We start from the raw sequence: 16,723 nt of genomic DNA on the forward strand, positions 1-16,723 counted from the left end.
GTAGATCTGGACAATCTGGTAGGCGCCAAGGAACGTCTGCGAGGGGCTGGACCAGCTCTGCATACCACACCCTGCGAGGTCAATCCAGGGCGATGAGAATCACTTGGACACCCTCTGCCCTGATCTTCCTGATTACTCTGGGAAGCAGGGGCAGGGGGGAAAACTGACTCCAAGGAAGGACTAGCGCGTCCGCCCCGATTGCACTGGGGTCCCGGGACCGGGCTACAAACTGAGGTACCTTGGCATTGAACCAGGAAGCCATCAAGTCTACGTCCAGAGTACCCCAACGAAGGCAGATTTGATGGAATATGTCCTGATGGAGAGACCACTCTCCTGAGGCAAGACCTTGCCGGCTGAGGAAATCCACGGCCCAATTCTCCACTCCTGGAATGTGAACGGCCGATATGACCGAGTGGTTGTTTTCGGCCCAGTGAAGGATGTGCTCTACCTCGCGCATTGTAGATCTGCTGCGGTTTTCCCCTTGATGGATTATATAAGCAACAGACGTGGCATTGTCCGACTGGATACGGATGGGGCGGCCTGCTAGGAGATGATGGAACCGCTTTAGGGATAGTCAAATCGCACGTATCTCCAGGATATTGATGGGGAGACGGGACTCGTGAGGAGTCCAAGTTCCCTGCGCAGTGTGATGGCAAAAAAACCGCACCCCAGCCTAGGAGGCTAGCGTTGGTAGTGACTACCAGCCAATGGACTGGGAGGAAGGACCTCCCTTGGAGGAGAGAGGATCGGAGCATCCACCATTGGAGTGACTGCTTGACCCGAGGAGAGAGAGGACAGTCGGTCAAGGGAAAAGGGACTCCCGTCCCATGCGTCCTGCAGAGCATGCTGTAGAGGACGGAGGGGCAGTTGCGCAAATGGAATTGCCTCCATTGCGGCCACCATCTTCCAGAGAATCCTCATGCCTAAGCGGATGGAACAAGGGGACGGCTAAAGAAGCTTCCAGACCCCCTGTTGAAGAGCCAGGACCTTGTCCCGAGGAAGAAGCACCAACCCTAGGGAGGTGTCCAGGGTCATGCCCAGGAAGGAGGTCCGTTGAGCTGGAACAGAAGATGACGTTTTTAGATTGATCAACCAGCCCAACCGAGAAAGAGTATCCAAGGAAATGCGGACGCACTCCTCGCAGGCTCTGAAAGATGGGCCTTTGACCAGTAAGTCGTCTAGTTAGGGAAGCACGACTAGACCCCGAGAATGCAGAATGGCTATGACCGCCGCCATGACCTTTGTGAAAACTCTGGGGGCGGTGGCGAGGCCGAAAGGCAAGGCCGTGAACTGAAAATGTTCCTCTCCAATGGCGAAGCGAAGAAACCTTTGGTGAGGTGGGAAGATTGGGATGTGGAGGTACGCATCCCGGATGTCGATGGATGCTAAGAATTCGCCTTGTTCCATCGAGGCAATGACGGAACGGAGGGATTCCATCCTGAAATGACGGACTTTAACAAATCTGTTCAAGAGCTTTAGGTCCAGGATGGGCCTTACTGTTCCATCCTTTTTGGGGACCATAAGCAGATTTGAATAAAAACAGCGGAACCTTTCGTCCTCTGGGACAGATACAATCACTCCGTCTTGTCGGAGCGACTGAATGGCCTTGGAAAAAGCCCGAGCGCGCATTCCCGCTTCGGGAGGAAAGCAAAAAACCGGGTTGGAGGGGGGAGGAATAAATCGATTTTGTAACCGGAGGACACCAGATCCCTGACCCACTCGTCGTGAACGACTGCGAGCCAGACATGACGAAACGAGAAGGTGTCCGCCTACTTTGCTGGTGTCGTCCGGAAGAGATTGCGAGTCATTTAGAGGAAGACGGTTTGGCCTGTATGGAGCCTGAGGGCTTTTGTCTCTGCCGGCGCGGCACCCCGAGCCAGGGGAATTGGCTGAGGAATGCAATGCGCAAGATCCACAAAAGGACCGAGAACGAGCCTGCGGGGGAAGGGAAGTACTTTTTCCCCCCCCGTAGTGTCTGAAATCAGTTTGTCCAGCTTTTTGCCAAATAGACGGCCACCGAGATATGGCAGAGACGTGAGGGACTTTTTTGAGACGGAGTCCGCTCGCCAATTCCTCAGGCATAGCGCTCTCCTAATCGCCACAGCGTTTGAAGCCGTAAGTGCAGAGCAGTTCGCTGCGTCCAGGGAAGCGTTTACTAAGTAATCGCCCACCAGGGAAATTTGATTTGCTAGCTCCGCTAAGTCAGAAGGAAGATCACTGCTTTGTAAGGCCTTTTGCAGGGAGTCTGCCCAAGAAGTCACGGCTTTGGCTACCCAGGTAGCAGCGAAGGAGGGAAAGAGTGCCGAGCCTGAAGCCTCGAAAGCTGAGCGGGCGAGACTGTAAACTAGGCGATCTGTGGGATCTTTGATCGAAGATCCATCCAGCACGGATAGGACAGATTTAGAGGACAAACGTGAGACAGGAGGATCCACAGGAGGGGATTCTGTCCATTGTTTGAGGAGATCAGAAGAAAAGGGGTATTTGGACTCCAGAGATTTCTGGCCCTGAAAGCGTTTGTCTGGACGCCCCCTATGTCGCTGGACTATGTCCAGGAACTCTGGGTGATTGTCAAACACCCTGTGAGTACGTTTGGTCCTTTTGAAAGACACCGAATTATCCGTACCGGAGGTCGCCGGTTCCTCATCAACCTGAAGGGACTGGTTGATGGCCTCGATGAGACTATAGTGCTCTGATAACCTGGTGACTCCAGATCTAGAGGCCCATCAGACTCAAGATCAGAGTCCTGGTCGAAAGAGGTGCCTGGAGAGCAAGAGCGGGAACCAGAGCTAACGGACGCCGAGGCACTGGAGGGATGAGCTACGGACGCGCTTCCTAGATGACCGCTTGTGCTTAGAATGAGAGCGGCACCTGCAGGCTGAAGATTCTGCAGCCGTAGGGGAAACATCCTGAATAGGCGGATTAGTGGTCCTGCTCCTGGTTGGATCCTGGAGGGACTCGATAGCTTTGGTCAAAGAAGCCATAGATTGCGAAAGTGACAAAGCCCACTCAGGGGGACTGGTCACCGCGGGCTCGTTTGCGGCGGGGGGCTCCTGAGGGCATTTAGGGTCACAAGCATTACAGAGCGGAGCAGTATGCCCGCTTGGTAGCACAGCCTGACAGGAGGTGCAAGAAGTGAAGAACACTGTTTTTGCAGACTTTTTGGGTTTATGCAGAGACATGTTGTCAGTTAACCTCCGCGCAGGGCTGTGGGGCACCTGTGCAGCTAGTAAGCGGAGCACTGTGTGCAGGAGTAGGAGGGCCTGTGTCAGTGTGCAGCACACCTACCCAGGTACTGTGTCCGGATGCCGCACTGAGACCGGAGAGGGACGCACTCCTTGATTTGGTGGCGTTCTGAGGCTCCTGAGAGAGACCAGGAGCTCCATTTTCCGCCCAAGATGGCCGCCGAGAGTTGAGAGGTGCTTCTCGCAGTGTGCGAGACGCGCTGAAGCGGTGCGCGGGACCTCGCACGTGACGTGCGCTGTGTGCGGGACCTCACGTGTGACACGCTGTGGGCGGAACGCGGCCTAGCTGAGGCCGAAGCCGGGGACTAAATTAGCAGTGCCCGGCTGCGAAATGCGGCCGAGCCCGCGGTGCGCTCGGGAGCCCCCCCACCCTATCAGACTCACCGCTTGTGGTGCTCTTCAGGAGAGGTACGAAGGAAGGTGCAGTCAACCTCAATCCACCGCCCTCTTGATGAGGGGATGGAGAGGGACTGAGGAGCTCCATGCAGCATCGCTGATCAACAGTGATGGTGCAGACGGAGGGCGGCTGGACTGTGCTCAGGGAAGTGCCTCTGTGTATCCTAAGGGTTCGGTCCCCTAGCATTTCACAGGGCTAGTTCACGGCCGAACATCCCACGTCGCAAGAAAGGATACAGGGAGTAAACTCGCCGTGCTCGCCTGTTGGTGTTTCGGGGGAGACCGGCCCCCTTAAAAGGGTCCGTCGACCCCTTCGTCCTCTTGCGCAGACAAAAATAAAAAAAAGCCTGGAAAAATACCGGATTACTCACCGGTAATGCTCTTTTATAGAGCCCACGACAGCACCCACGAGAGAGGGGATCCGCCCCTAGGAACAGGAAACCTACAGAGAGATAAAAGGGGCGTCCCCCCCCTCGCTCCTCAGTTGTTTTACAGAGAATAGGAGGAACCGCCGCCAGGTTTTAGTTAATAGGCTTAGGCATATATACATATTTACAACCTTATACTATATCTTTCTAATATTTACACCTCACCAAAAAAGCACCACGTGCAACTATATAAAGAAAAGGGAGGGATGTGAATGGGTGAAGTCGTGGGCTCTATAAAAGAGCATTACCGGTGAGTAATCCGGTATTTTCTATTCGCCACAACAGCACCCACGAGAGATTTACAGAGACTATAGATTGGGTGGGTTAACTGAGTCAAGAACCGAAACCCCAAAGGTTAGATCAGAAGCAGCAGATAGGTCTAATCTATAGTGCTCATAAAAGGTGCCAGGCGAAGCCCAAGTTGCGGCCTTACATATAAGCTCTATTGGCACATTCGCCCTTTCTGCCCAGGAAGTCGACAAGGCCCTTGTAGAATGCGCCCCCACATGCATTGGAGGATCTCTTCCTTTGGCCTTATAAGCCAAGATTATGGCTTCTCTGATCCAACGAGATAACATGCCCTTCGTGACTCTGGATCCCTTTGTTTTACCCTGAAAAGACACAAACAGGGCCCTACTCTTCCTCCAGTCCCTAGTTCTCTCTAAATAGGCCAAAATAGTCCTCTTTACATCTAGGGTATGAAGTCTTACTTCTTCTGGAGTTGAGTGGTCTTTATAAAAAGTAGGTAATAGGATCTCCTGGGATCTATGAAAACTAGTGGCCCCCTTAGGTAGGTAACATGGGTCTGTTTTCAAAACTATTCTATCAGGTGTTTTAGATAAGTATGGAGGATCTATTGACAACGCCTGCAGATCACTCACTCTTCTAGCTGATACCAATGCTACTAATAATATCGCTTTCAACAAGATGTTCTTTAATGAGGCTGCATGAATAGGCTCAAACAGGCTTTGTGTCAATGCATCCAGGACCAAAGATAGATCCCACTGGGGCACCTGTGGTATATTTATTGGTTTCGACCGTTCACATGCAGATATAAAACGGGATTATCCATCTATCACCTGCGACATCATAACTGAAGAGGGCCCCTAACGCTGAAATCTGAACTTTCAAAGTATTAACCAAAAGTCCCATTTCTAGTCCTTTTTGCAAAAACTCTAGTATTGAAAATATAGGTACCTCTGAAGAAACTTGTGTAGTGTGAAACTGAAGAAATTTTTTCCAGACCTTAACATAAATTTTGGTGGTAGAAGGCTTTCTACTCTTCATAAGGGTATCTACCAACCCACTAGAAAACCCCCTTCTACTTAGTAATTGCCTCTCAAATTCCAGGCAGTTAAGTTCATGCCCTTCACCTGAGGATGGAAAAACGGACCCTGAGACAGCAGGTTCTTGATCTGAGGCAGAATCCAAGGGTCTGTAACTGACATGGCTCTGACCCATGAAAACCATGGCCTCTTGGGCCAAAAGGGGGCTATTAACAGAACTCTTGCCCGTTCCTCCCTTATCACCATGGGCAATAGATTCCATGGGGGAAATGCATATGCCAGGTCGAATGTCCATGGTACCTGAAGGGCATCAAATATGTCTGGATTGTCTAGCCTGCACAGGGAGGCAAACATTCTGACCTGACGGTTGTATCTTGTTGAGAACAAGTCTATTTGAGGCATGCCCCATCGGGCTGTTATTTTGAAAATCCTCCTGTTGAGCATCCATTCTCCTTCATGAAGAGTGTGACGACTGAGAAAATCGGCCTGAAAGTGGTCTATGCCTCTTATGTGTACCGCAGACAAGGACAGCAGATGACTTTCGGCTAACATTATGATGTCTGATGCCACCTCCATGAGAGTGTCTGACCGTGTACCTCCTTGACGGTTTAGATAGGCCACCGCAGAGGTGTTGTCGGAGAGGACCCTTGTGTGAGAGCCTCGCAGCTGAGGAAGAAAGTGGAGCAGGGAATAATATATAGCTCTTAACTCTTTAACATTAGAAGAATTACTATACTCTGATCTGGACCAGAGACCTTGTACCATCTGATCCCGAAAATGTGCTCCCCAACCTTCAGGACTAGCATCCGTGGTGACTATATTTGAAGGAGTGATTACCCATAGGACTCCTTTTGACAGATTTTCCCAATCCAACCACCACGTAAGGGAGTGTACCACTTCTGACGGTAGAAAAACTATCTGGTCTAAACGTCCCTGATTTTCAATACTCTCTTGTAATACAAATTTCTGCAGCTGCCTGGTATGAAACTGTGCCCACTCAACTGCAGGAATACAAGAAGTTAAAGACCCTAGCAATGACATGGCACTTCTCAAAGTCATACTACGCCTATTGATTGCTAAGTTCACTTTATCAATAATAGAGGTCTTTTTACTATCTGGCAGCCAACATACTTGATCAACTGAATCCAAAAGGAGACCAAAGAACTTCTGACATGTAACAGGCCGGAGTCTGGATTTCTCCCAATTAATAATCCAGCCAAGAGATTGTAAGGAAAAAGCTACTTCCTCTAATCTTTGCTCACACTGTAGGGAGTCTCTTCCCACTATTAGTAGATCATCTAGATACGGGATGACTAGTGTGTCCTTTAACCGCAAAAATGACATTACCTCCAACAATAATTTAGTGAACACCCTCGGAGCCATTGATAGGCCAAAGGGCATTGCCCTATATTGCAGATGACAAACTTGACCATCTATTACAACAGCTACCCTAAGAAACTGCTGGTGTAACCGGTGTATAGGCAGATGGTAGTAAGCATCTTTAAGATCCAGTACCACCATGTAACAGTTGGGAAATAAATTTTTAATGGTTGACCGAATGGACTCCATTTTAAAGGCTTTAGGTCTTATGAAGGTGTTCAACTTCCTCAAATTAAATATAGTCCTAAAGGACCCATCAGGGTTAGTTATTAGAAATAAGGGAGAATAAAAGCCCTTTCCCATTTCAGATGATGGAACTTTTATTAGTACTCGTTTGGACAAAAGAGATTTGATTTCAGTTTCCAGTGCCTCTTGCTGTAGCCTGGATTTTAGGGAGGTAAGAAGAAAAGAATCCGGAGGCGTCCGGATGAGGTCTAAGTTGAGGCCTGACGAAATTGCATAGTGTTAGCCTCCTTGTGGCAGCAGCATACACCCCATGGTTCCTGTGTCCCCCAATGAAAGGCGATAGAGAAATTAAATTTAAGGCCCATGTATTGGCCGTTATCTTTTTCCACTGTTCAACAAATTGTAGTAGTCTACCGCCCACCGGTAGAATAGGGTTCTCGGAACTTATCCGCTGGCCTGAAGGGACGCTTATTGAACAAATTGCCCTTCTGCCTGAACTCCCTGTTACTCCAGCGGTCTTTAAAGCCTCCTTTCTTTCCAAATGGTGGCTTCCTGAACGCCCTTCTGTAGGAAGGAATAAAGGGATTAGGAAACCCCTTTTTCCTTTCCCCCGCCTTAGTGAGTATGTCATCCAGGACAGCTCCAAAGAGGTATTCACCCTGACAGGGTATGGCACACAACTTGGACCTGGACTGGGCATCTCCCTTCCAGTTCTTTACCCATAATGCCCAACGAGCCGTATTAGAGAAGTTAGCTGATCTAGCCGCCAGGCGGAGAGAGTCTATTGAGGCATCGGATATAAACGCCGCAGCCCCCTTAATCAATGGAATAGAGGCTCGCAACGTCTCTCTGGAAACGCCACTCCTGATATTTTGATCTAGTTGTTCCAGCCAGACCAACATGGATCTACTAGTACATGTAGCTGAAATTGCTGGTTTAAAAGCAGTAACACAGGCTTTCCACGATTTTTTGAGAAGCGCATCACATTTTCTGTCCATTGGGTCGGACAAAGAACCCGCATCCTCTACTGGCAAAGAGGAGGGGCGAGCGGTAGATGCTACAGCTGCATCAACTTTCGGTACTTTAGCCCAGCTGGCCAAGTCCTCGTCATCAAAGGGGTAGCGTCTTTTACAGGACACTGGCACAAACCCCTTCTGACCTTTACTCCATTCTTTCTTGACAAGGTCCTTTATAGCCTGGTTTACTGGAAACACATGGCCCTTCCATTGAGAAAGACCCGCGAACATCACCTCCTGCTGGGTCTGAGGTTCTTTTGATTCTAAAACCCCCATAGTACTCCTTACTGACTTAACCAGGTTATTTATGCCATCCGTAGGAAAGCAGACATAGTCTTCCTCATCTGATGAACCTGATAACTGAGAGACTCGACCTCCCCGCTTTCTGCCGACGTGTCAGCTTTAGGCGAGGATGCTCTGCTAACGCTCCTTTCAATATTTATGGATGGACTGCTTCCTTTTAAAAACTCTGAAGCTCCTCCCGAATCATAAGGCGTATCTCATTCATTTTAACGGACTCTTCCTGCCGCAGGGTGTTCTCTATACAAGCCTGACATAGTTTTTTACGATATGAGTCAGGTAAGGGCTCAGTACATATTGCACATTGCTTGTGCTTGGTCTTCCCAGTCCTCTTCGCCTATTAAAACATAAGGAGGGGGTACCCACATAAGCTTCCATGAAGCTAAATAAAACACTCACCCTGAAGTATACTTGTATACCGGGTCTCGGCTTTGCTCGGCCTGGGGTGTGCTATGGGACGACCTCCTTCCTGACTTGTCAGTGGAGTCGCTCACTTTGGATAATCCACTGCCTCTCTTTCTGACGTTGTCACTGGGTGCAACTACCTCCTCCACAGGGCGCTCACAGACCTCCTCATGGGACGACATGCTGACGCACCCTCTGCACAGCTGAGCTGTGATTTATAGCGCCGGAGGACACACACACCCCTTCCTGACAGTTTTTTTTTTTTTTTTTTTTTAACCTGCGCACAGCCTTCAGTAGCGTCAGGGAAACCCAGAACCGCCTGGAGAAAACCAATATGGCGGTCCCCCGGAAATGGAACGCCGACCTTAGAGGTTCAGGGAACTACATCCGGGAACCGCCTGTACTGCGCATGCGCCGGCATCCCTGCAGCCTGCCAGCAGAAGCGCTACACCCACCATGCTGCCATCTTACCTGAGGGACTGGGGAGAGCTCCACATCACCCGGAGGCCACCGCTACCCGACCCAGGTCCGGGTCGGTCCAGGTACATGCCGCTCTGTCAGCCGTCCCCTACAACGGTGTCCCATCAGGGAGACCGTTGCTAAACTTCAGGCCTCACAGCAGGCCACCGCAGATGAGGGGGGAGCCAGCAGGAACCCCCGACTCTGTCTTACCCGCTCTGGAGCCCCTGTCGCTCAACAGAGATGCACAGGCGGGATCCAGGCGAGTTCTTCCTCTTCTTAATAACTCCATAGAGTCTTCTCTGTGGGTTCCCGTCCAGGAACAGGAAACCAACTGAGGAGCGAGGGGGCGCCGCCCCTTTTATCTCTGTAGGTTTCCTGTTCCTAGGGGCGGATCCCCTCTCTCGTGGGTGCTGTCGTGGCGAATAGAAAAATTAGACGCAGTGTGCCTCCTACGGAGGCTAAGCAAGACCTGGTATTATCCGGAGCCAGTGAGCGGTGTATACTGCAGAGGAGGAGCTAACCCTTTTTGTATTTACTTAGTGTCAGCCTCCTAGTGGCAGCAGCATACACCCACGGTCCTGTGTCCCCCAATGTGGCGATGGAGAAACTGGTGGTGGCTGGCCCAACTTTAGGCAAAAGTAGTTGTGCCCAACATTGATAGCTTTGTCCCAGCCGCCCTTTTGTTGGCTGAGCAGCATGTTTTCAGGGTCACATTTCCTATAACAACCTATGTAGGAGTTTATTTCTGCTGAAGTTAAGAAGGATGTATTACAAATCAGAGCAGCAATCATGATTATGCTTCTCCCAAGATCTACTGAACCCACAACTCTGCTGACACAAGACATGGACTGAAAGCCCTTCAACAAGAAGCAGCACTCTCCAGGACAGTTCTTGGAGACATGTAGAACAATATGTACGTACTCTGGCAAAACCTCTTGTTTAGAGAATTCCTCTATGAAACCGCTGCTGCCGACTTCGTGATCCTTCTCTTGAATGGACGATGATACGGAATAGGCCAGCTCCTCTACAGAATCATGCACCATATTTTCAATTTCTATGGCTGGAGTGGTGGGGGTGGACATCACAATATCTGGTTCTGCAATGATTGAGACAGGCATGATGGTGTTGACCACCTCTGGGGCTTGTGCGGTCTGGACGGACGGTACAGCTGCAGAAGATGCTGGATCCTGTACACTGGAGAAAAACGAAGGGGAAAAAAAAAAGGTTAAAAAAGAAAAAGGTCAAATTAAATGTCTAGGTCATTGACCATACTTTAAAACGAAGGGTAAGAACGCATACCTGCCACTTTCTTCTGCCTTGATCATTGCTACAAAGAAAAAAAACAAAAATAAATTAAAATTTATTATTATTTTAGCGTCATTTATTCCATGGCGCTTTACAAGTGAGGAGGGGTATATATAATAAAAACAGGTACAATTAAATTTTCTAATTTTTGTGCCTTACTATTTCTTGCAATGAACAATGAGCGATGTACTTACCTTCTAGGTCCTCCAGATCCTTAGGTTTGGACCAACGAGACTCTTTTGTCTGGGAATTGTAGTAGTACGGCTTCCCAGAGTCGGATTTGAATTCTTTCCAAGGACATTTGGATAACATTTGCTAAAAATATATAAAAGTAAATGATAAAAATTAAAAAACAAAAAAAAAAAATAAACACCCACACAAGTTATTAAAGTAAAGCCGAATTCACCTTCTCTTCCCTTCCTTGTGTGTTTTGTCTTTTTTTTCGTCTATTGGAGGTTATTATATCTGGTTTTTGCCTATGTTGTATTTAGGTCAGAGTCAATCTGGCTCTTTTTGTTTCTTATTCTCTGTATTGTTAATGTTTGTCTCGAATCATTCTTGTTAAAACTTCAATAAAAGTTTACAGTTAAAAAAAAAAAAAAAGTAACGCCGAATTCAGACGTCAGCTATATAGGAGACTGAAAAGTTTGGGTAAGGAGGCCCACTGCCAAGCTGGACATCACAATACTCAAATGTTCCGATCTATCAAAATATTAAACAAATTAATGCAATCGGTAAAACGAGGTAATGGGAAAAAAAAAAAAAAAAAAACTCAAAATGCCGGAATTACAGGATTTTTGCCGCTGCAACATTGCAATAAGATCAAAGCATGGTTGCTACCCAAAAGATTGGTATCAAAAACATCAGCTTGGGGCAAAAAATAAGCACTCGTATAGCCCCATATCCAATAAATGAAAATGGCAACAAAAGCAAGAAAAAAATTTCATCGCTGAAAACACAAACAAACAAAAAAACCTAGATATGTTTTCTTTCTGGGCATCTGTACTGACTATTGCCAGGTCAGCTTTACCATATAGTGAAAATGGTCAATAAAAAAAAACCCAGAACATTTGTGGATATAATTGCAGACCTTGCTACAGAAATGCTGAGGATGTTGCTTTTGTTAATGTATATTCACACTGAATCTTTTTTTTGGCAAAATCACGTTTTAAAGCAGAAGAAATTTAAGGAATCAGTTTCTCTCTGAAACTTTGTAAATCTGAAGTTTTTTTTTTTTTTTTAATAGTTTCCAGAGTAATTTTTCAATGTTTTCATGCATTTAATAGATGATCAGGACCCTGAACATATGAACATCTTCCCATACCAATAGGACCGTTCTCTTTTGATCGTTTTGTTATAGCCTAACCCCGCCATTCATTTTTAAATCGGATTCACTCCAAAAAAATGGCAGTAAGAAGCTGCAGTGTGAACATACCCTTACACGTGGATGATTCCAACAAATGTGCGGTAAATTTCCTGCACCTGTGCTTCTGCGGGAAACCCTAAGCAACAGCTATACTGCGCCAATTGTCTCTGTGCAATCAGAATCTGACTTCAGAATAGGATCTTTATACAAATTATATTAACAGGCAAAACAATGTATAAATATGATATATTTCCATGAAATATTGTGTTATATTAGATACATAGGGGGCTGCGTTAGGAGTCCTATGAATCAATGTTCATCTGTTATAACCAATCCCATTTTTAGTTTCAAGATTTATTATTTTTTTCTTTAAAAACTTCACGTCATACCTCCACTGCGGTTTTCATTTCATCTGGCTTTTCCCATGTGGACTGCTTGGTTTCAATGTTATAATAATATATCCTACCATCTGGTGATTTATGCTCAGTCCACATTGATTTCTGTAAAAAGGAAAAAAAAATGCATTAAGGACCAAAATAAAGCAAAGCCAACACTGTACAAATGCAATAAATGAAACAAATTACTGGTTTGGCTGGTTCATCATTAGAGGTGCTATTAGTTGTAATTGACGGTGGTGCTGAAATTACAGGATGCGGCGCCTGGGAAGATGAAGGATGAGCACTTTAGTGTTTTGTTTTTTTAAAGAAACACACACATGCATATCTCCATCTTCCAGATTATCAAATGCAGGACACTTACCGGTGAAATTGTCGGCGGAGCTGGAAACAAAATGGGATACATATTATACACAAAAATCAAGAAAGCCGCACTCCCAAAATGTCCAAACACAATGTCTTATTGTAGATAACAGCTGACTACACTGTCCATAGACCCAGTTAGGGGATCCATGTGTAAAAAGAGGATAGGGGTTTGAGCTGTTACCATCTGGTGGACCTCACATCTGCATACTACAAATAAATGGCTGTCATGTCCTCCTAATTATGTATGACTAAATAAAACATTGCTGTCCATATGATCAGATCAGCACGGGGGTCACCAGGACCCACACCTGCTCTAGAAAGTTGTATATAAAGATCTTTTTCTTACTGAAAACCTCTTAAAAATCGACCCTTACCTAGTGTGGGATCCATGCTGTTTACGCCAGGTACGCCGGGCTGTCAAGACCAAAAACAGAAAAAAAAAATTTTTTTATGCAAATAAACTCAAGGAAGGGAAACAAAACAGTCTGGTAATCCTCTAGACGCTGACCTGCATGCCTGCTGGTAACGTGCCAGGCGCTACGTGTGTAGTCATCATCATGCCAGACATGAGAGGAGGAATCATAGGGGTCATCTGTGCAAGAAGAAAGATAATCAAGTGCTTACCTCTGTGTTTAGTTTTTTTTCCCTCGGTGGCGATATTTTATTACATTGTTCGTTTTGTTTTCTGATTTACTTACTATGTAACCTACCTGACCCATCTGATGAGCGCCCATTGGTCCCATCAAAGGTGGAATCATGCCTGGTGGGGCCAACCCTGGCCTTGGAGGTAGACCCCCCAGTCCCACAGCGGAGTAATGGGCAACAGGGTTCATCTGATAAAAGTAGAAAAAAAATGCATACATTAAATGTAGGTTCAGACTGGCAGCTCCATTTACAAGGCTGTAATGTGACATCACCAGCGCCACTCGCACCATTCGACGCAAAACTGTGCGAAACCGTTATAACGCTAAATCAATGAGAAATCTGCAAAGTATATGGGCTACATCAGTAAGGATCTGAGGACACAAGGCAGGATCGCCCGTCCACTGCAGAGTGCGACAGATAATCAGTCTTGTTATAAAGCAGCGTATAACTATAATAGGTAGAATGTAAAACCTTAATATTCTTTACCAGGAAATCACACAAGTAAAATAAAACGTTACGTACATACTGCCCCCTCATCATGCGAGCACCGTCTGGATACAGACCAGGCTGACTTGGTCCATTGGTACCATCGCCTGATGCCTAAAAGAGGAGCATATGGGATATTGGCATTTAATACATAAAAATTCACCATTTTGATATTTCTAGACACTTTAGCCACCTGACGTATGCATTAGAAGTAAGCACAACGGCAGTGTATGGACGCCTGCAAATCACCCTTGGAGACGGACATACGGCCTTTCCCGACCGCAGCATGCCAATTTATCTTGCTGAGATGCGAGTCTCCGCAAGATAAATTTCACCCGTACAATGTATTTGACGCGGTGATTCCACACGGTTCAATGAACACATGCGGAATCACCTGCGTTTAAAAGCAGACAGAGCTTTGGACACAGTGGACATGTGCTGCATTCAAAGCGCTCCCGATTCCTGACCGTGGGCACATACCCCTACAGCTCAGACAGGACGTCACCGTTGCAGATGTGGCTTGATGCATTTTTCAACCAGAAAAATAAATTGGGGAGACTGGAAGGGACACAGTCATCAGCAAAGAGTAGAGACACGAGTCCGGTAGGCAAGTATGTTTACACTTTTAGAACCACCATGGGACAATTACTAAACTAAATGTTGTGGACAACACCTTTATGGTCGCTTTTTATTTGTGAATTTTCTTGATCACCAAATTAGGAAAACAGTCCTCAATGTCGCGTTTCAGGACCTGTATACCGCAACACGACTGTCACGTGTTACTGTGTGCAATATCATCCAATCACGACCTGATCAAGTTACTTCAAGACTGAAGGAAAGAATCACTGACCCCGAGGCCTCATCAAGACGTCCGTTTGCACCTATGTGTCGGATCCGTTTCTTTCGCAAATACAACATGTACCCATTATAACCTATGCTGATATTCAAAGTTCATTTTTTTCTGACAGCATGTGTGACAAGAGCCAATACTAGTCCATGGAAATGTGAAAAACACACACAGCACACGGACGGCATCTGTCTGCGGTACATGTTTAACTCTGCAAAGTATAGAAGAAGCTTTGTAATTCTTTCCTTATTCTTTTCTTTAACCATTTGTGAAAAACACGGATGACTGATGGTAAAAACAGACACACACGGATGACACTGGTACCAATTATTCCATGTATGTGTTTACATACGGATGTCTCATTGAGGACTACGGTGAATTTTTGCCAGTACCATAATACCATTAGAAGGGCAAAATTTGACACAGACAGGGGTTGAACCTCTTCATAGTCTAATAGTGCAGCCTAATTTGTGCTGACAGGCAATACCCATTTGTTGGGGCTTCTGAGATATCTATCCAGCTTTCTACAGGATATCTGTGGAATAGTTGTCTGGGCAGTGTCTTGCCTTCATTCAGGATGGTTTTGGTATCTTGGGACACATTTATTACCGGCAGATTCCTATATTCTTACAGCACAATATTTTGCACCCATCTGTCCATCCCTCTAATATCTATACACTTTAGTGATTTGAACATAGGCAGTATTTTCAAGATGTTTAGTTACTGTCTGAGGCTGCACTGCAGATTTTCTATACTGTGTATATTTTTGACGGCATATACCATCCTGCCAATACAGAATTTTTATTGATTTTACATGCATTTACCATTCCTTGCTTTGTATGTTCTGTTGTCTCAAATCACATGTATGCATTTTTATAGGTCTTGAATTATTGGGGCACATATCTCTATCTTTTACAATCCCCATCAGTGTACATGGAGATACCGCGTAACTCATGTATTAGATTCTTTCAGGTTTTCTAAAGCTTACACTGATTGTCTGGTCAGGGGATATTGATGACCCTTCTTTTTTGAGCTGTTCTACAGCACCACAATGAATGGAGCTTCGCTCTGCAGCTGTTCCATTTAGATCTGGTGGACTCCAGAGCAAACAACAATTCATCGGTGGGGTTGAAGAGTGTAGGACCCCCCAGTAAACTGATATTGATGGCCTATTTCACAGATATGGGATTGCAATCCCCTGACTGGACAACCCATTTAGAAGAGGCTGTCCTGTCTTCTGCTTGACTGATAGTTTGGACCAGCTGCAGAGTAATGTTGCTAGCCAGAATTGATAAACAGCATCCGCCGCCTTTAACCTAAACAAGCTGTAAAAAAGACGTAAAGGGACTGTCAGCAAAGAATGACTGCTAAAATCAAGTAAAGAGCGATCAGTGCACAAAGGCGAGACAAACATTTAAGTGCACCTTCCCACTTCCTTGTTTTCCCTCAGTCGCCACCTCTTTGACAGCTCTGGCTTCATAGATCTAGAGAAGGGGGGAAATAGATAAAAAACAAGAAGGTGCACTTAAATGATTGGCTCCCCCATGATGTACCGAGTGCCTGTGCTAGGTCTGAACAATCATCTTTTGCGGACAGTCCCGTTAAAAATGATTCCGTCCTTGAGTGTGGAGAAAATATATAACAAGCACATTACAAACTTGCTTTTTTTTTTTTTTTTTTACAAGACCTTTGTGATTTTTCTCATGTAAGACACAGCAATAACCTAAGTAGACAGTCGACGTACTGAGATGTGTTATGTACGGTTATTACGTTACGTATCGGCAGCCAGGTGTCAGCAGATCCTATTAGAATAGGACAGGTGCTGGGAAAAATGACAAGGGGCCATCGATGCAACAATAGCGAAGACCAAGACCCTGGTGTCGAGCGAGGGGCTAGCAAAGACCAAGACCCTTGTGTGGGAGCAAGGGGTAACCCCTCTTTTGTATTCATATTAAGTAGACTCAGATCCAGCACCTGGAAAAAGGTTTACAACATAAAAGGTTGACTGAAACATTTGGAATTGAGAGTCCTCAGTGGTTGATGCCTTTCAATGGCTAACTGAGGACAGTGGTATCAACCACTGAGGACTGTTGATTCCAAATATTCTATCTACTCGCTAACATGAGAATATATATATATATATATATATATATATATATATATATATATATATATATATATATTCTGAAATTAAAAACCTAGTGTGAAAAGA

At 46.1% G+C, this 16,723-nt stretch overlaps 1 protein-coding gene across 2 annotated transcripts in view; it reads right to left on the reverse strand.

Annotated features, from left to right (window-relative positions):
* PRPF40A (pre-mRNA processing factor 40 homolog A) overlaps positions 1–16,723 on the reverse strand; it is a 41,033-nt gene that overhangs the window by 23,294 nt on the left and 1,016 nt on the right. Inside the window, exons 2-11 of one of the 2 annotated variants that reach the window (XM_069732950.1) lie at positions 13,701–13,778; positions 13,232–13,366; positions 13,042–13,125; positions 12,908–12,947; positions 12,532–12,551; positions 12,357–12,431; positions 12,162–12,272; positions 10,601–10,721; positions 10,401–10,428; positions 10,023–10,295 (exon numbers count right to left, since the gene is read on the reverse strand). In XM_069732950.1, the coding sequence (XP_069589051.1) occupies positions 10,023–10,295; positions 10,401–10,428; positions 10,601–10,721; positions 12,162–12,272; positions 12,357–12,431; positions 12,532–12,551; positions 12,908–12,947; positions 13,042–13,125; positions 13,232–13,366; positions 13,701–13,778 (965 nt within the window). Of the gene's footprint in view, positions 1–10,022; positions 10,296–10,400; positions 10,429–10,600; positions 10,722–12,161; positions 12,273–12,356; positions 12,432–12,531; positions 12,552–12,907; positions 12,948–13,041; positions 13,126–13,231; positions 13,367–13,700; positions 13,779–16,723 lie in introns of those variants that run through there. The other variant, XM_069732949.1, reaches the window with a different exon arrangement.

The sequence above is a fragment of the Ranitomeya imitator genome, chromosome 7, assembly GCF_032444005.1.
Source record: "Ranitomeya imitator isolate aRanImi1 chromosome 7, aRanImi1.pri, whole genome shotgun sequence".
Lineage (NCBI taxonomy): Eukaryota > Metazoa > Chordata > Amphibia > Anura > Dendrobatidae > Ranitomeya > Ranitomeya imitator.